Source organism: Oxyura jamaicensis, chromosome 1 (assembly GCF_011077185.1).
Source record: "Oxyura jamaicensis isolate SHBP4307 breed ruddy duck chromosome 1, BPBGC_Ojam_1.0, whole genome shotgun sequence".
Taxonomy (NCBI): domain Eukaryota; kingdom Metazoa; phylum Chordata; class Aves; order Anseriformes; family Anatidae; genus Oxyura; species Oxyura jamaicensis.
This window is the reverse complement of record NC_048893.1, coordinates 39,654,226-39,673,773: the sequence shown is the minus strand read 5'-3', so window position 1 is coordinate 39,673,773 and position 19,548 is coordinate 39,654,226. Positions and strand designations below refer to the sequence as shown.

Here is a 19,548-nt window from a genome sequence, read left to right as displayed (position 1 = left end):
AGAAAAGAAAAGAAAAGAAAAGAAAAGAAAAGAAAAGAAAAGAAAAGGAGTACCAGATGGGAATATTTGTGGGGGATATTTTAGATCTGTGTAGTGGGTTTATGTGACAAGGTTTTGGTAGCAGGGGGCCATAGGTGTGGCTTCTGTGAGAAGGATCTAGAAGCTGCCCCATGTTTGGTGAGGGCCCCACTGCTGACCAGAGCTGAGCCAATAAGTGATGTTGTTTTGCACCTCTGTGAGAGCAGATTTAAGACAGGGAAAAAAAAACGCTGCGCCACACCGCAGCTGGGAGAGTGAGAGGAGTGAGGAACAGCCTTGCAGGCGCCAAGGTCAGTGAAGAAGGAGGGGGAGAGGTGCTCCAGGCGCCGGAGCAGAAGTCCCCTGCAGCCTGTGGTGAGGACCATGGTGAAGCAGGATGTCCCCCTGCAGCCCATGGAGTACCACGGTGGAGCAGGGTTCCACGCTGCAGCCCGTGGAGGAGACCACGGTGGAGCAGGTGGCCCTGCACCGACGGAGACTGCGGCCTGTGGAAGACCCCTGCCGGAGCAGATTCCGGGCCGGACCTGCAGCCCATGGAGAGGAGACCACGCAGGAGCAGGTGACCTGGCAGGAGCTGCTGCCCGTGGAGGACCCAGGTTGGAGCAGTTTGCTCCCGAGGGATGGACCCCGTGGTACGGACCCATATCTGGAGCAGTTCTTGAAGAGCTGCTGCCTGTGGGAAGCCCACGCTGGATCAGTTCAGCAAGGACTGCATCCCGTGGGTGGGACCCCACAGCACAGGGGACGAGAGTGACCAAGAAGGAGCGGCAGAGAAGAATTTCTATAGACTGACCATAGCCCCCATTCCCCTGTTCCCCTGCGCCGCTCGGGGGGAGGAGGTGGAAGAGGGTGGATGGGGGGGGAAGGTGCTTTTGGTTTCTTTCCTTTGTTTCTCACTTCTCTAGCTCGTTCATAATAGGCAATAAATCTTACTATCTCCCTATGCTGAGTCTGTTTTGCCCACCACAATAATTACTGCGCGATCTCCTCGTCCTTATCTCAACCCTTGAGCCCCTTTCATCGTATTTTCTCCCTGTTCCTCTTTGAGGAGGGGGAGTGAGAGAGCGGTTGTGGTGGAGCTCGGTCACCCACCCGAGTGAAACCATCACAATCTGACTTCTTGGTCAGATACAAGACAAAAAGTAGTCTGATATTTCTCTTCTTTGGAAACTCTGTTTTCTATCTCCGGGAGCCTTAAATAACAAAATATCCCAATTAATTCCTTCTTATACTACTCTAACCAGGGTTTAGTCCCATTGGTCTGTGGTAGGCTACAGACCCACTATGTATTTAGCACATTTCTCTTCTGCTGTGTTTTCATGGATAACTATGATGCTTTTATCCCCTCAGCAGATCACTTTGGTCTTACCACAGAGCTTGTTCACACACTTGTCGTTATTGCAACTCCTGCATGGTGGTCCCTCTTCATAAGGTTTTGTTGGGTAATTCCCCCTGCAGAGCAGAAAAGCAATACTTTGTTAGCTCTGTCTTTGAAAAATAATTTAAATACATGGTTTCACCATATTGCTAGAATAATTTACCATGGGAAGCTATTATCAGGAAAAAAATAATTTTATGCAAAAAAAATTGATCATTCTCATTAGTTGAAATTCCTCTTGGGTCAGACAGCTTTCACTGACATGGGGAGGCTTCTCGGGTAATACTGTACTATTCAGACTAAGTATACAGGAATCTGCCTGTAGCCCCCCTTTACCCACATGTACTTTAAATTAACCTGTAAAATGTATGTCCAGAAACCACAGGGCATGCAATAAACTAGAGGATTGTCTTCCTTTTATCGTAGAATCATTTAGGTTGGAAGAGTCCCTTAAAACCATCTACTCCAACCATCAAATTAACACTACCAAGTCTGTGACTAAACTTTGTCCTTTAGTGCCACCACATCCACATGCCTCTTAAACACCTGCATGGACGGGGACTCCACCACTTCCCTGGGGAGCTTGTTTCAGTGCCTAGCTATCCTTTCCATGAAGAAATTGTTCCTGGTCCTTAGTCTAAACCTCCCCATGGTGCAACTTGAGACTTTCCTCACATCCTATCATTTGTCACCTGAGAAATGAGACTGACGTGCTCCTTGCTGCAGCCTCCTTCCAGGCAGGTGTAGAGAGAGATGAGGTCTCCCCTCAGTCTCCTCTTCTCCAAACTAAACAACGCCAGCTCCCTCAGCCACTCCTCATGAGTCTCGTTTTCTAGTCCTTTCACCAGTGTTATTGCTCTTCTCTGAACACATTCCAGCAACTCAGTATCTTACTTGTAGTGAAGGGCCAAAACTGAACACAGTGCTTGATGTGCAATTACTTCTGCAATTAATTCAACTATTAATTCTACTATTCCTGCAGAGACTGAACCCAAAACAGATTTAATTTGGCAACACTTGCTGATGGTGAGTGCCCTCAGCCTGAACCCAATCACCTGCTTTTTTAAAAAGGGATTTTCTGCAGCTCAGACTTTGTCCAGCACCTTACGCTCTAAACAGACAGGGAAACCACTGACATGTGGACATAGCTTCTTCTGAAATTTGTTACAACTGCTCCTTGGTAACATCTGATACCAGGTCAGTTATCAGTTAGTTAAAAAGCAGAAGAATGAAACCCCAAATGCCATAATTGACTTACGCTGGCCCATAGTTACAAACAAAATGTGCTGCTCTGTAGAGTCCTTGAAAATTTTCAACTGTATGGCAGAAGTGAACTGCACAGCCAACTTTGTAACTCGTTGCCCAAACGACCTGAAGGGCAAAGTGAAATATGTGATGCACCTGTTCAAGGATTCAAAAAACAACCAGAATTCACAGTATTGAATCAGAAGGAACTAGTGGTTGAACTGAAGGATCTTGTGGAAGTTTAAAACAGCCAGTACAGGAGCAACATCAACAGCCCAAAGCGCAGCAGAGACCAAAGTCTGACTTGAGACCGTTAGGTGGTTTTGCACTTATTACCTGGCTCCCTTGGAAACATGACATTGTCAGGGGGATAATCCCTTTCAACCATTAGTGAACACAGGGCTCAGACACCCCTGCAGCTCAGAATATAGTTCCAATCTCATCCAGCAGTAAACTGCAGGGCAAAACCACTGCCATAATTCCTGTTCCAAAGCAGTTTGGTCTAAGCCTGCACTTTTTCTCTGAAACTATTACACTTATAAACCACTAGGCATAGAAAAAACCCACCTGGGTGTAGTGACCACATATGCTAGTACAGCTACGGGTGTTGAAATTGTAGTTTCTGAATTCATTAAACCAGTCATTCAGAGCTGCATGCACAGAAAAGATGGTGGCTGTGCCAGTCCAGATGTTTTCTCCTACAGAAGTAAAAGTGGGGTGCATCTTCCATGGCATTTTAAGGTAGCTGTTGTGCTGAAACTTGCACTTCTTTGCCCATGCTTTGGCAGTCTTAGCTAAAGCAGGGTCCCAGGACTGTACAAAGGAAAGAAAACATAATAGACATAACAACACTGAAAACAAAACAACAAACAAACAAAAACATAACAATGCTGCAATGCAGTGACTTAGTTGGATTCAAACAATTTGAAATAGAAGATTGCAAAGATTACTTTTCCCCTGACTCCCACTCAACTGCATTCAGTTTCTTTCCCTGTCTTTTCAACTCCCATAGCAATTTTTTTCTTCTCCTTTCTCCCTCAGATATTGCTAGACATGTAGTATCTACCACTGTCCTGTGGTACCTGACTTGTTATAATACTTAGAGCTGGACTGCAGTGTTTAAGCTGCCACGTCCATGAGGAGACTGGTTTTTGAGACTTACAGAAAGATTTTATGCTGCTGGATAACCAGACAATAAAATAGCAGGTCAAATGTAGTATATGCAAACACAAGTTAAGGCACATGAGGAGGAAAAAGAATTTTGACTTGGTATTCATGACGGATTTGGAGCTGACTGTTACTACTTGTAAAACAAAGCTTAGTAGTAGTATAAAAGGCAAATGAAGTATTAGAAATTCCTTGAGAACGAATGGAGAATGAGCCCAAATATATAAGTTCACCACTGAAGTCCTGTTAAATACTGTGTGCAGTGCCTCTCCTTAAAAAGGGACACTAGAACTGGAAAGGGCATAGAGAATATGGGGGATCCTCAAGTGTGGAGGATGCTCTGTAGCTTTCTGAGGAGACAGCTGAATGTCTTGTGTGAAGTATGTAAATAAGCAATGATTACTTGCTCTTTCCAGAACAAAGATCAGAGACTATCAAATGAAGCTAGCAATTAGCAAGACCAAATCAAATGCAAGGAGATTTTTACGTATCATGTAGTTAAGACTGTGCAACTTTGCTACAGGATATTAAGGATGATAAAAACTTGCATAGGCTGAAAAACGTCATGCAAGAAAAACTCATCACAAGCCTTTAAATAAAAAGTAGCACCTTTCATTCAAGAGTTTCTTTATATTTGTCCTTCCAGGATTTGCTCTGAGCAGCTAAATTTGCTCGTGTTTTCTAGCATTCTAAAGCAAACATTTGTTTAACAAAATTAACATCACGAGCGGTCTGACTTTTACATCATTACTGTGAACTTCCTTTCACAGAAATTATAACAGGCTGTTGTTGTGCATTTAACTTCCTTTTCAGCTAAGCGGCACTGCTGCAGGGCTCAAAGTAATGACATAAACTGACCGGGTTTACCTCCCCCAGCAATCTCTCTACCTATTCCTTACATATTCAATTGAGCAAGCTGAGACCTATCCACGGCCTGCTCTGATATCCATTATGTTTATGGGAGGATCTATTTTCTAGCCCAGATACTAGTATCCCTACTCTCCAAACAGCAAATGTCACAGCAAAAGAAGATGAGGTGTCTACATGGGTATCTGGGCAACTCTTTCTTCAATACATATTCTAGATTGGAAGACACAAGCTGAGGTGCTAGATTTTCAGTAAGCCCTGCTGCCTTTCAGGAGCTTTCTAATACCAAGCAGCTTCCCTGTATGAAAGCTGGACTAACATAAGGAAGATTACTGTCCCTCTTTGAAAAAGGTAAATGAAATGCTGAGAACTGAACATTGTGCATATTTTTTTGTAATACAGTCATTTGCTATGGCTGAAGTTTAGAGCTGCAACCTATCCCCAGACAATGAATCCTCTTCCGATTAATAAGACAGAACAATACTGTGAAAATGAATTGCTTTTCTATTTCCTGCAAAGAACTGTCTGATATAGCACAGAAATCATTGACAGAAAGGGAAAGAAAAGCACAGAGCAACTGGAGAGTAAGGTAGGCTAACTCAGAAGCACTATCGATATTAATTTTCAAAATGATCACAAATGCCTCCTTACCATGTGAAACATATTGCTGGCTGGTGGATTCGCTTTGGTTCGAAAGTTGTTGTGAGCACTCACACAGTCTTCAATGAACTTTGCATCTTCAATGTCAGGCAAGGGATATTGTGCATATGCACAGCAGCAGGCAAAGAGATCCAGTAAGAACATTGCAGAAAAAAAGATGTGATTTTCATAATTCTTTGATGCTTTCCGTATTTTTCTTAAGTTTTTAAAAGAAATATCCATTAGGTAGAGATAATGCTGCTAGGCAGTTTCTCTGAAGTCCTCTGGGCGTGGAAGCACTTCAAAGTGTCAAAGCAACAGGAAGTGGAATTGCTTCACAAAGTACAGTACCATCTGACATCACTGCTGGCTGTCTGAGGGTAAGCACGCATCTGCTGTGCCTATTGCCAAGGGGTAATGCCACACATAAATGCCTGCCTTTTCTTTGAATGTGTTCCATCCTGGCTGAATGCCAAGCTGTTCTGTGGCTGTAGGTCTTATCTGAAGAGGTGCTGCGTAGCAACTTTGGAGGTTTTTCCTCCGTCAACCACAAAAACTGTAGCTATGACACAATACATATCTGCTGTTCAGGTGCTTTTCCTACAGCGCAGCTTAGTCATACCAGGTCAGCTGCAACTATTTTGTAGAACCTTTCTTCCATTTCAGAGTTACTCTAGGAATAAACAGAATTAGGGAAACTGCATATATTAAATTTTGTGTCCCCACCAGGAGAATAAATAAATAAATAAATAAATGTTCCTAAGCAGCAGCTTGCTGTGGAACCTTCTAGCCTTCTGGTTTGGTGTGTAGCAAAAGTATGACATAGAAATCCCAAGCATGAATGAGTGTGTTGATTCTCACCTTCACTAGCCACCTATTTATCTAATTGGAAGAGCTTTCTGTGCTCATATAAGGAGAGAGGCTCTAGGATTACCACTCCTGATGTAAATCTCCAAGACTGATCCCTTTCTGGGGCTATGGGATGGGCAGTGCTGGGATTTATATTCTCACCAGCTGTTCTACAAGCTGGTTAATTTAATTTTATTTTTTTCAAATCTGTAGCCCCCCAACACCATCACATTTACATCTATCTATCCCCTTAATGGGAGACATGCAAGTATTTCTGTGAATGTGTACGGATGTTAATGCATTATTAACTCTCTGCACCCTCCTCTTAGCCCTGCCATGACTTGTTGTCTGATTTCATGAATGTAAGACCAGCTGCAGGAGGCAACAGTGTGAGCACCTCCTGAGGTTTGGGATCTTTTGGGGGAGAAGCAACAAGGGGACCTGCAATTATTTTTGTTGGACAGGCTTACCACGGCCCTTACAGAGGGTTCCTCACAGCAGAGGCCAATGGGACGATCAACATGGCTAAGTGCTGGGTCCTGCACTTTGGCCACAACAACCCAATGCCGCGCTACAGGCTTGGGCCAGAATTGCTCGAAAGCTGTGCAGAGGAAAAGGATCTGGGGGTGTTGATCGATGCTTACCTGAACATGAGCTGGCAGCGTGCCCACGTAGCCAAGAAGGCCAACGGCATCCTGGCTTGTATCAGGAATAGTGTAGCCAGCAGGACCAGGGAGGTGATCATCTCCCTGTACTCAGCTCTGGTGAGGCCACACCTCGAGAACTGTGCTCAGTTTTGGGTCCCTCAGTACAAGAAGGATGTCGAGGCCCTGGAGTGTGTCCAGAGAAGGTCTACGAAACTGGTGAAGGGCCTGGAGCACAAGTCCTCTGAGGAGGGGCTGAGGGAACTGGGGTTGTTTAGTGTGGAGAAGAGGAGGCCCAGGGGAGACCTGAGAAGAAGGTGTGGGGAGCTGGGGGCTGGCCTCTTCTCACATATAACTTGTGATAGGACAAGAGGGAATGGCCTCAAGTTGCACCAGGGGAGGTTCATGTAGGAAAAGAAGAGACATTTTTTCTCAGAAAGAGCCGTCAGGCACTGGGACAGGTTGCCCAGGGAGGAGGTGGAGTCACCGCCCCTGGGGGTGTTCAAGGAAAGGTTGGATGTGGTGCTTAGGGACATGGTTTAGTGGGTGACATTGGTGGTAGGGGGATGGCTGGACCACACGATTTTGGAGGTCTTTCACAACCCTAATGATTATATGATTCTTACCACTAAGCAGCCCTCAGGGACACAATAGACTTGGACAGAGAGGGATCAGGAAAAGATTTGTCTTTGCTTCACGTTTTCTTTACAATAGTTTCCAGTGCTTTGAAACTCTCCCAGGAAGATCACAGTGTAGTGGGTTTACATGGCAAGGTTTTGGTAGCGGGGGGCTGTAGGGGTGGCTTCTGTGAGAAGAATCCAGAAACTGCCCCATGCTAGATAAGGGGCCCGATGCTGGCCAGAGATGAGCCAATAAGTGATGTTGTTTGTACCTCTGTGAGAGCAGATTTAAGAAAGGTAAACAAACAAACTTCTGCTACACAGCAGCTGGGAGAGAGAGGAGTGAAAAACAGCCTTACAGACCCCAAGGTAAGAACAGGAGGGCAGGAGCTGCTCCAGGCAGGCAGCAGCAGTTCCCCTGCGGCCTGTGGAGAGGCCCCTGGTGGAGCAGGCTGTCCCCCTGCAGCCCATGGGTCCCACATGGAGCAGATCTCCACGCTGCAGCCCGTGGAGGAGCCCCCGCAGGAGCAGGCCCTGGGGTTACATATTCCCGTCAGTGGGTGGCTGTGGTTTCATCTGCCTCCAGAACATGTATGTGATGGTCATGACCTCACCTACATCTAATAGATCCACCTGTTGCAATTGCCACCTGGTGTGCCGCTACCAGTGCCAAGGTCCCTTATCTAGCAGATGGAGTTTCTATTCTCATCTGCTGTCTTGTTCTATCCCAGAAATGGGGTGTAGACATTGGCAAGAGTGATGGGGCCCTCACCATTATGGTCAACGGTCCCTTCCCCTCCTTCTAAGCTGAACATAGACGAAGGCTCATCACCTGCTTGTCCCTTAGAAGTTATCTTGACTCTTTGCTAAGCCAGAGCCAACTGACTTCAGTTTACTGACAGTTATTAGATGAAAATGCACAGGAAATCTGTAAAAATCTAAAGCTTTTGCTCATCTAGACTTAACATAAAAGCATGACTATATAACATTGACAAGCAATTCATACAAAAATTATTAGCAACGTAGTAAAATTGCACCATTAATTTAGCAATCCAGTGATCTAGCAGTTTTATATTTATACAGCAGAAATGTTCTGCTTGGAGGGTGAAAATTTAGACCTTTTTGAAGCAGAAAAAATTCACACATGCAGGATAGTCCGGGTTGTAAAATCATAGGGACCCACAAGGATCATCGAGTGAAAGCTCCTGAAGATGCTTTCCTGGAGAAGATGACTCTGGCTCCATCTAGTGATTACGTCTATAATTAAAGTAGAAGTGCTGTCTGCCCATAAGCATCTAGAAGTGGTGTTTTCATAAAAGGAATTATAATCCTTCACCGGCATTATTCAGCCTTTCTCATAAACCAGATGAAAATGAAGCCTTGTGATCTGGATATTCCTATAGCATTTGTCTGGACAATACAAACCTGTCCCTGCATAAATCTCAAGTGAGATTTAGCACAATGGGTGAGGAACGTGCAGGAAGCTGTACAGCCCAATTATTTGACAGAAAAGATCCCATGGTTAGGTCCCCCTTTCTGACTTTGCACCTCCTACTTTCATTTTAAAATGACTAGAAACGTAAGAAGAATAGAAATGTAAGAAATAGAAGAATTGAAACATAATAAGAAATAGAAACTTAATGGATATAAACATTTATTTATTTATGCAATTATTTTGGTAATAATGAGGGTATAAATAATCTTAGAATTAACAAGGGAGGCCATGAGTATGTGGTTGGACTGCAGGCAGTTTTACTGTTGTTTTGGTTAGGGCACTTTGTACAGTACTGCTTACTGCATCTATGCCCCATAGCCTAACTGAGCAGAACTGTAACGCCCTGCTTGCTGACCTCTCTGAGCAGTCTACGGGGATGCCTGTCAGTGCCTGACAATACTGAGCCTATAGTTACACTAACTCTTTTTGGTAGCAAAGTATAATAGAAAACTAGGTCATCCGCGTACAAGATTTTGTATTACAGGTACTAAGCAATCTCTTTCCTTACAAATTTTGAAATTAAGATTTACAACCATAAGAAGCCGTCTAAATAAGGATTTTATCTTCAGAGACCTAACTCTCACGTAAAGCAATGAGAAGACCTGCTGCTCAGCAACTTTCATACTGTGCAATTTTGTATGTAGGAGTTGCCTATTTGTGGTCTTAGGTATTCGACTCCTAGATTTGAGAATGTAATCCAAATTTTAAATAAAAAGCTCGTATATTAAAAGTCTGTGCTGTGTCTGAGTAATTTTAGAATTGAAAACTTACTGACAAAATAGCTATCATGTTTGATTATAAATTAATCTACATCAGAAGTCTAGCTTACTTTCTTTGAGACTCTTTTATAATACTTTTTTTTTATGCAATCACTGGAATTACCAATATAGATTTAAATAATCAACTGCAATGTTTTAGATCTGAGTTGCAGATCATACACACAGAGAAAGGAAACATAAAACAACTTTTTTTCCAAAAGATGAACTTATGGAAGATTCCTTTAAGTTCAAATTGAGTTCTGAACATGAAGAAAATAGCAGAATTTGACTTTTTCTTTGGTCTTTTTTATAATAATGGTGAAACATTACCCCATAATAATGAATTTTAATACAGTTATATTAGCATTTATTAGATAAAATTGATACAATTAAGGAAATCTATTTTATTAAACTGGTTACAAAAACAGCTTCAGATCCTTGTGTAAATATAATCTGCTTTTAAGAGAAAGTGAAATTAAAGCATACGAATAAAAGACTTGATCTCTTGGATACAAGAGAATAAAATCTGTGTTGAATAAAAGGACTTAAGCCAGTTTCCAGAAAAAATAAAATTTATTATTAAAACTTTAGAACACTTACAGAACAAGAAATACTTTATGCATAATTAACAGTACAGGTTAAAACAAAGAAAATAAAAAGTTTATAAATGAAACACAAGGTTTAACATTTTACTTTGAAGGAGGAACAATAAATACATTACTGAATAAAAACCAAATTGTACTAACTTGTCAAACATCAAGAATTCTAAAGAACTGTTTCTACAGAACCTTCTTACTTTATATATTTTAGTCGGAACATTCTATCACTCTAGGAAACAGGACTGAGTACATAATAAAATGTACTTCCTCTCAGCATCTAAATTCAGCAATTGTCATTTCAAATACTGGCTTAGGATGAATCGTAACAGTTATTTAACTGATAATTAATTTTCTCCTTGTCTTCCAGGAATGTAATATGCAAATTTGGTAATTAAATGCAGTTAAATATGTAAATGTGGTAATTAAAAACAATGCCTTGGATCTTATCAGATGCCATCTTTAGCTTAATATTTCCCCAGCCTGGGTCTTACCTACAAGTATGTTCAGTTTTATAGCATGTTATCTTTTTATAAAGAGCATAAAGTAGTAACAAAATTACTCGAAAAGAAAGCTGTCATTAAAGTTAACGCAATAAGATTTTTGCTTAATTCATTAGAGATTATCTTCAGAATATAGTATGTATTTCAAATACAGTTATGTGGACATATGCATGTTTGTAAAGTGCTTTTTGATAAAATAAACAATTAAAACAACAAGAAACATGAACAATGCTCTCGAAACTATAAGCGTGACACAAGCCTCATCACATATAATTCTGAACTCCCAAGGGGGATGCCATCTTGAGTAATCTATAAATAAACATATAAATATAAGTTTTGTTGGGAATACATACATTTATAGTAAATAAGGAATATATACAGCAATGTGAAATTGTAATACGTACAGATAATTTTATCACGTTCTGCATTTCCTGGAAAAAGGAGAAAAAAAAAGAAACAGTTCTACTAAACAGCCAGTACTTCTCTCTCCTTAAATCTTTACTAGTTAGTTAAAACTAACCAATCAGATTTACAATAAAGAGAATTTGATAAACCTGAGAATTTACACCAATAAACCTTAAAAATAAGCCAAAATGTTTTGATAAAACCTAAACAGCAATACTTTAAAATACTTCATAAAGATATTATTGCTTGTAATGATAACATTGATAGGGAAAAGTCGCATATAAAAATGAAAATAAAGTCCCATACAGTCCATTTATTTTCAGTTTGAGCCCCCCATACCTTTGTGCTTCTTAAAATAATTTATCTATTATTTTAATATTCACAATATATACATGAGCTAGTACATACTACCAAATACAGTTTTATGACTGAGAATAGGAGACAGACTGTTTCCTAAGTGGGGCCTAATCCTGGGATGAAGTATAACCTGATAGTCCATCTACCTGTTCTTCAGATGTGTCTCCTACCTAAAAATTAAGACCTGCAGTATTGCTGAATGCTTTTAAAGCTATACTAACATATACTAAGCAAAGATAATAACTACCTGTTAAACTACAAGCCTTCTTCCCAGTTATTGGATGAAACTTAAAAAATGTATGTCCTAACTTTAGCCACATCAAACTCCCAGCTTGTAACTTCCCAGTAGGTGGAAGCTACCGGTCTGGAACCTTCTGAAGAAAGGCACCCTACTGTCTGTTACTGTTTCACTCTATCAAAACTTGATGCATATTTAGCAATTCATGACACTAAATTGTTTTCTTATCAATAAAGAGTTAACAGAATTACCCAGTTTAAGGAATAAATACAATTTGTATTTATTTGTATTTATTATAAATTACAGATGCAGAACAACTTTCCTAGTTACTGTGACCATTTACACAATGGTCAGCTATACTCATTACTCATATATAGCATATATACTCATGTATTATAGAATCACAGAATCATTAAGGCTGGAAAAGACCTCCAAGATCATCTGGTCCAACCATCTCCCTACCACCAATGTCACCCACTAAACCATGTCACTAAGCACCATGTCCAACCTTTCCTTAAACACCTCCAGGGATGGTAACTCCACCACCTCCCTGGGCAACCCATCCCAATGCCTAATTACTCCTTCTGAGAAGAAATGTCTCCTAGTTTCCAACCTAAACCTCCCCTGGTGCAACTTGAGGCCATTCCTCCTCATGTATAGCATCAGCTATATTCATTCTCAAATGTAATTTGGGTATGGCTACACAAAATGGTCACAACAGACTCAGTAACTGCAATCTCCATATTTTAGTTTTAATACAACTGATTAGTAGCTTTGCAGTCTCTGAAACCTATTAGACTATTCAAGAGTTGCTGCTAAAAACTACATGAAAAAGTATGTAGATGTTCATTTCTTTGGTATGACTAATGAAGTCAGCAAAGTATCAGAGTGCAAAGTAACTTAACTGCAATCATGAGCTATACCTGTCTATAATGAAATGGACACTTCATAATTATCACTGAGACCCAAATTCAGTAACATGAAGAATGCTCCCTGAATACAAATGGCCTTAGGAATTGTGTACAATTACCTGCAAATTGGACCTGCCAGAGCACCAACAAGGAGCAAACCTCAGTTTGCAAGTCTTTATCAAGTAGGTGATTGTATTTTTTCCTTTACATATTATATTTTACATTTGCTTTTACTTACTACACAATTTATATCTACAGGTGTCCCCTTTTGAACATTGACTGCAGGGTACTCCTTCTTTATATGGTCTCCTTGGAAAATTACCGCTATAAAGGAAAAATAAAAGTTTCTGTGAGACAGACTGCCTCATATATTTTTAAGTAAATCATTTGTTGAAGTAAATACACTGAAAACACGAGTTGCTCACAATTAATTAAAAACCTTGCAATAATTTTGAAATCTTTCTTTTAATTCTCATTATTCTGTCCATGTGGAAGAAAAGAGTCTTAAAAAGGTATTATTTTTCTTTCAGACTTTTTATTGAAATTTTACTCTGGCAGATAAATGACTTTAAAACAGAATGTTCTGAATAGAGCTTGGTTTCAACCAAGGTAAAAGGAGAAGGGTTTCAGAGTGGAAAATTTTAAAGCTGACACATTCCCAAATAGCTTATAACAAATTATTTAACACCTTTCCACACCACCACCACCCCCCCCAAAAAAAAAAAAAAAAAAAAGGGCTGGTGAATTATAACCTTGAGAAACAAAACCTTAATTCAGCAAAATGCATGTAAATGTCTAACAGCAAACATTTAGTCTTAGTGAAGATGGTGGGATCCTTACATGCTTAAGCACTTCATCTAAGTGGAACCTGAATGTGTAAGTACAAAGATTAGCTTGCAGTACTTATTGATGACACATTCTCATAAAAGGTACTTACACATTTATCTGGGAAAATTGGCAATACAGATACCATCATTGTGGATGCCCATACTATACTACCAGGTAAGAGAAGCACAGTATCCCATTTATGTTGTACGGTCTGTTCAAAAAGACGAAGCAATGCTATGCTTATAGCCTAATCCTGGAAACAAACGGACAGACTGAGATCCCTCACAGGACTGTGAGCTATTGCAATCAGTATTGCCACCCTCTTCACCTCTGTAGTTGACACAATGAGTAATTTTCATCAAAGGAGATTGCTTGCACCAAGAGTCATGCGTACCCTGTATCATCTATGTTTATATACAGGAGCTATACAAGCTAATCTTGTATATACAAGATGTACTGATGTAAGAGTTGGTATAACGTTGCTGAAGAAGGTGGATGGATGAAACTGTTCTCTGGGAAAGTAACTGAGCACTGAGGGTGGTGAGGCACAGAAACAAGCTGCCCAGACAAGCTGCGGATGCCCCATCCCTGGAGGTGTTCAAGGGCAGGTTGGATGAGGCCCTGGGCAACCTCAGCTAGTGGGAGGCATCCCTGCACATAGCAAGGGGGTTGGAACTGCGTGGTCTTTCAGGGCCCTTCCAACTTACACCATTGGATGATTCTATGATCTTAGACAGCTACTCAGCTCAGCTACCAGTTGTCAAGAATCCACAGAACAGCATAGGTTATCAATATGACAAGTTGTTACAGGTTAGAAAAGACTCAATTGACAAGGCTTTACAGACCGCTGTTGATATCAGTTAGTCATTATTCTGAGTCAGCAGCTGGAAACATTTTTGGTTAGGATTTTAAGAAAACAATAACAAAACTCCATACATCAGCAAGTTTCAAAATAACAATTCAATTACAAGTACAGATAGAGGTACAGGAAGAGATAAGAGCAAAGCTTAATGAAATGTTTAGTTCAGACTAATTGAACTCTGGCATAGTGGCACAAGTTTGCTAGAGGAAAAAAAGTAATTGTCATGCAAAGTTAGAATCTACATATTTTTTAAACATGAAAAACAGACTGCATATGTGCATACTCAATTATAAAATGTGCATTATCATGAGACTTTTTTTTAAGTATCTGCCTCTGTGTTTTCCAGCTCCTACTGCTTTAGGAACAGTACTGGCTGGATGTATTTTTTTTCAGAGTATTGATTTAACTGTAAAATGAGTTAGTGTTTCAGTTTCAGTTAGCAATTTCTTTCATTGATCTTTTAGTGTTTTCTAATGCCTAAACAATACATGGTATAATTACAGCTATTAAATGGGAAAGAAATAGTAGTATAATTTTATTTTCTCATTTACACAGAAAGAAAAAGCGACAGATCTAACAACTGGACTGTTATCAAGTCATTTCTGAAGATACAAAAAAAAAAACCTGAAACAGCATAAAAAGCTAAACTGCATAAAAAAAGATTACAGAACTGCAAGATGTAATTCCAGCTCCAATTCCAGTTGCTTACAGCAACTTTCTCATTTCTTCTGGTTCATATTAAAAAAAAAATCAATGGAGCACAAGCTAGCGTTTGGGATTTGCTTAAGATTGGCACAGAATGACTTTATCAGTAAAGTTAACAGATTAGAAAAACCAAGCAAACACGTGTTCTACTAGTCATGGCTCTCTTGATAAATAAATCAGACAACCATCACTCTCTCTGATGGCATTTACAAGGATACCAATAAACAAAAACCCCAATTTACTTTCAGTGAACTTTTATTACAATTACTTTCACATTCTCAATATTTAAAACAGTGACTCACCTTGGTCCATAGTTGCAAATAAAATTTGCTGCATTTCTTATTCCTGCAACTTCCTTACAAAAAACAACAGCACAGCCTAGTTTGTACGAATTGTCCCAAACAACCTAAAAAACAGATTAAAAATAAATTAAAAACTACACTCTATGGTAACCTAGTTGAATATCTAGGGAATACCAAGTTCTTTTAAGAGACCCTACATCTTACCCTCATTCTGCAACATCTGATGTTTTCTCATTAAAAAAGTGCTGGTAGGAAAGCATTTTAAGATGAACTTTAAAATTTTCACACCTCAAGATTACATGATCTATGCTCAAGGTTTCCAGAATTGTCTACAGAACGATCGCAGTGAGTATCACTGACTTTACAGTCCGTGTTCCAAAGAAATTAGGGGCAACTACCTGACAGCTCCTTTATATAGGAGCTTTAAGCACTCATAACTTGGGACTGCAAGAAGGGCTTCTAATGTGTACCAGAAATGGTCTGGCTGGTAACTACAAGTCTGAAAGCTTTAGCACTGCACAATTTAGACTAAACAGTGTTATCTGCCCTACTTAAGTGAAGATGGTTTACTATCGCTTCCAATTTGAGCATCCTCTGCCTTTTCTTGGGAGATTCTTCCTGTACCTCCTGCATATGACCAACCAAACCGTACTAAATTCAGTTAACAACTTTTAACTATATACCTAAAACATCTGGATGATCTTTGTTTTCACTTCTGGAAACAAAAGACAAAGTGGTTTACTCTCACTTTCTCCCCAGCACTTAAGAGTACAGGCCTCAGACTGAAAAAATGAACATCCCCCAAAATGAACATCCTCTGAAGTTCCATCTTGTCAATGTTAACAGCTAGAACTGGTTATGTTAAGAAGACCTAATCTTTCTTTCTTAGAAAAGGACTTCAGTGTTTAATGTGGAAATACCTGAGTCACAGATTACGGACTGAGCATTTCAGGGCCCTTGGTGTAACAGTCTAATTTTTGCACATTTCTGCTGCTTTGAGATTCCTGGATCACGGTTCTCTCAGCAGGTCTACAGAGCCTATCCATTTATGATTTGTAAATTTTACCCGTTTTCAATTTTTTGTCCAAACCTTCCAAGACTATGGTGGCCCCTGGATCATGCAGGGTCTTTGCTCATTTACTTTTAAGAAATGTGTACTTTTACACATTCATTGGTGTTTTACCCATGTACTTTGCTTGTTTTTTCCAGTGATTGGTTCCCTTCATATTCCTGCCTGAAAGGAATATTTTGTTTGGACTTAACTATGTAGAACAAGCAAGAAGCAAACAATCTGAACGGGGGGAAAGAAAGCTTAGAATCCTGTATCGTTCCAAGAAAAATGTGCAAAAAAATCCAAAATTCTCTTTAGGAAAAGATCAAACAAATTTTCACATCTTTGAAATGATCTTTGAAGGCCCATTCTAACTGAACTATTCTATTCTATTCTATTCTATTCTATTCTATTCTATTCTATTCTATTCTATTCTATTCTATTCTATTCTATTCTATGTCATAACTTCAGTTAGCTTGCTTTAAAATGCTTGTTTTTTAAATATGGCAATAATTAAATCCAATTAAAATATCAAGTGTTCAAAGAAAAGCATTAGTTTCTTAACAGAATTAAGTTTGTTGGAGTTACCACTGGCAGAAATGTATTGCAAATTGCCTCTTTTGTTGTGTGTTTTGTTACTCTTTTTTTTTTGTCTTCCTTTCTTACTAGATGTATAAAGGATACAATTTTCTCCTATTAACTTCTCTATTACAGAATTTCCAAAGGCATTCTGCAATTACTGTGTTTACTTCTAACAGCAGTGTGGGGGTATGCAGGTGGAAAACTTGATGCAATTATTTTATAGAGTTCCTGCAGCACTGATACAATTAAATGTGTAGTGAGGCTTTCAGTGATGACAATCCGACAGGAAAGAATTATAGATTATTATTACAGGATTTTATATAAGAGTGGACCAGCGCAGGGGTAACTTGCACTACTGCCACTGCTTGAGATTGGCAAAGAAAACTGTAAGCTGCCAGTCACTATAAACCCCATACACAATTCTGTATTAGTTACAGTCTCTGATTTATCGGGTAGGTACTATACAAGAATTGTTCATAGCATTTTACTGAAAATAATTCTTACCTGCGTGTAATGATTGCAATACTTAGCACATGTGTGCACTGAGATATTGTAGAATCTGTTCTCATTATGCCATGTTCTAATGGCAGTCCGAACATCAAATATTTGATGACTTCCAACCCAAATATTCTCTCCAACAGATGCAAAAGTAGGATGACATTGATACCTCATACTTAAATATATGTTATGTTTAAAAAGGCATTTATTTGCCCATGCCCTGGCCGTCCTTGCCAAAGCTGCATCCCAGGTCTGCAAAACATTAAAGTAGAAATAGTTGTGCAATGTCAAGTTACAGGAGAATCTCAGTCAGATAAAACCAGTCAGGTGATACAGTAGGCACATACAGATCACGATATACCAATGACAGACGTTATATATTGGAGTTACATAAACAATGCTTTTGCTTGTTTAAGGCATGTGCCCATGTTTTACTTTGTTTCCTATGGCGGCACAGAAAAATAGGAATGTATTTCATTAGTAATTTTTTTCCCGTCACTGTTGAAAATTAACTTGGTACAACCACTTGCTAGCACCAAAAAAAGATGTTTGGAATGCACTTTTATCTTCAGGTAAGAAATTAGTCATTAAGCATGAAACTTTTGGGGTATTTTTTCTTACTGAACAGGTAATTAAGGATTTCCATTATGTACATAAAAGTTAATTCAAAGAAAAAATGGACACCTCCTCTAGATTCAGAAGTAAAAATATTTGATGTATTTTTAAGAGATCCTTTACCACCAAATACTTACTGATCCTACAGTAATGTTTTAAATACACATAAGAGCATTTTACAGTCAGTGTCATAAAATAAATGTTTGTTTGGCCAATAATTCTTTCTGCTAGTCATTATTTCTTTGCAGTCTATCGCCAGTCTATAATGTAACTTCTGATTATTTAACAAATACCTTTTCTATTTGTGTTCCACTCACGACCGTTTTTCAGCAGGTTTCCTCTATCCTTAAAGTACCTAGTTTTAAGTCTTATATAAAAGATCTTGGGTTTCAATGCCTAGGCTTGGCTTTGTACATCGTTTTGGTTCACTCTTCATCTCTATGTGGTAGCCAATACTGTTTTCTCCCTAAGGCCTGTTGATTTTCCTACCAATATTTCTAAATCCTTTTTTTTTTTTTTTTTTTTTATCATTTTTTCTGGTTTTCCTATTCCTGAACACTAAGAACAGGCGCAGTGTCTTTAACAAGCCTCTTGACTTCCACAATTATATCCACCCTAGCTGCCATTCTGGCTTCACACCCATGGCTGCAAGGATATTATTTGCCAGCAGCACCTGTTCCCAAGCCTTCCTCAGAATAGTAACCCTTTATCTGTCATGGTTTACCACGTTTACCTCTTCTTGCTGCATAGAACTGGCCTAAACACCACATGTTCCCATTTTTGGCATCTTCGGTTTTGTTTAACCCTGCCCCAGCGCCATTTGGTTCACTATGAGAGGCAGAGGTTCTCCCTCGCCACCAGGGACCTCCTCCAGCGGGTACTCCAGTCGGAGCTCTTCCTTTGGGCAGACAGCAGAGCCATCTGCTTCTTCCTAAGGAGAAACTCCTTGGGGGTAACGCCAACCTCGTCACTTCGCCCGTTCTTACTGCGCCCTCGCACTTGATGCCCATCCAGTTCCCACCCCAACCCCGCTTCCTAAAAACCCTTCTCTTCAACGAAGCGAGGCGGCAGCTGAACGCCAGCCTCGCCTCCCCGGGCCCTTCCCTACCATGTGCCGCATGTTGCTGGCGGCGGGCTGGACCCTGCGGCGGTACTCGTTGTGGGTGCTCACGCAGTCCCTGATGAAAGCCTTATCGGCGATGCCGGGGAAGACGGGCTCAATCCAGGCCGCCCCCAGCACCGGCCCCAGGGCCAGCACCGCCGCCCACAGCCCCAGCCCCATGGCGCCGCAGCCGCCCCAACGCTCCGCGCCCCGCGAGGCGCCCCAAGCCCCTTCCAGAACCTTCGCGAACCAACCCCCCCCAAAACCCTCCGGCCCCGCGCCGAGCCCCGCA

The 19,548-nt window shown here is 40.3% G+C and overlaps 2 protein-coding genes across 2 annotated transcripts in view; both read right to left on the bottom strand.

The window, feature by feature from the left end:
* Positions 1 to 5,618, bottom strand: part of LOC118174869 (glioma pathogenesis-related protein 1-like) — a 7,179-nt gene extending 1,561 nt beyond the window's left edge. The window contains exons 1-4 of the mRNA XM_035340587.1: positions 5,348 to 5,618; positions 3,230 to 3,475; positions 2,676 to 2,788; positions 1,409 to 1,491 (exon numbers count right to left, since the gene is read on the bottom strand). Of these exons, the coding sequence (XP_035196478.1) occupies positions 1,409 to 1,491; positions 2,676 to 2,788; positions 3,230 to 3,475; positions 5,348 to 5,578 (673 nt within the window). The 5' untranslated portion in view covers positions 5,579 to 5,618. The remainder of the gene's footprint in view (positions 1 to 1,408; positions 1,492 to 2,675; positions 2,789 to 3,229; positions 3,476 to 5,347) is intronic.
* A 4,637-nt stretch (positions 5,619 to 10,255) lies between these two features.
* On the bottom strand, positions 10,256 to 19,530 carry LOC118173669 (GLIPR1-like protein 2). Its single transcript, XM_035338438.1, has 6 exons — positions 19,263 to 19,530; positions 17,546 to 17,791; positions 15,409 to 15,512; positions 12,950 to 13,035; positions 11,205 to 11,231; positions 10,256 to 11,109 (listed from the first exon to the last, which is right to left on the bottom strand). Exons 1-6 carry the CDS (start codon positions 19,434 to 19,436, stop codon positions 10,955 to 10,957), a joined length of 792 nt encoding a protein of 263 aa, XP_035194329.1. The 5' UTR covers positions 19,437 to 19,530; the 3' UTR covers positions 10,256 to 10,954.
* Between the last annotated feature and the right edge of the window lie 18 nt (positions 19,531 to 19,548).

What these genes read in the sequence shown, in the direction of transcription:
- LOC118173669 (XM_035338438.1), bottom strand. Translation starts at nt 19,436, where the DNA reads ATGGGGCTGGGGCTGTGGGCGGCGGTGCTGGCCCTGGGGCCGGTGCTG. An exon ending in CCAGCAACATGCGGCACATG is followed by an intron (nt 17,792 to 19,262) that starts GTAGGGAAGGGC and finishes AATGTTTTGCAG; the next exon opens with ACCTGGGATGCAGCTTTGGC. An exon ending in AGAACGTGATAAAATTATCT is followed by an intron (nt 11,110 to 11,204) that starts GTACGTATTACA and finishes GTTTATTTATAG; the next exon opens with ATTACTCAAGATGGCATCCC.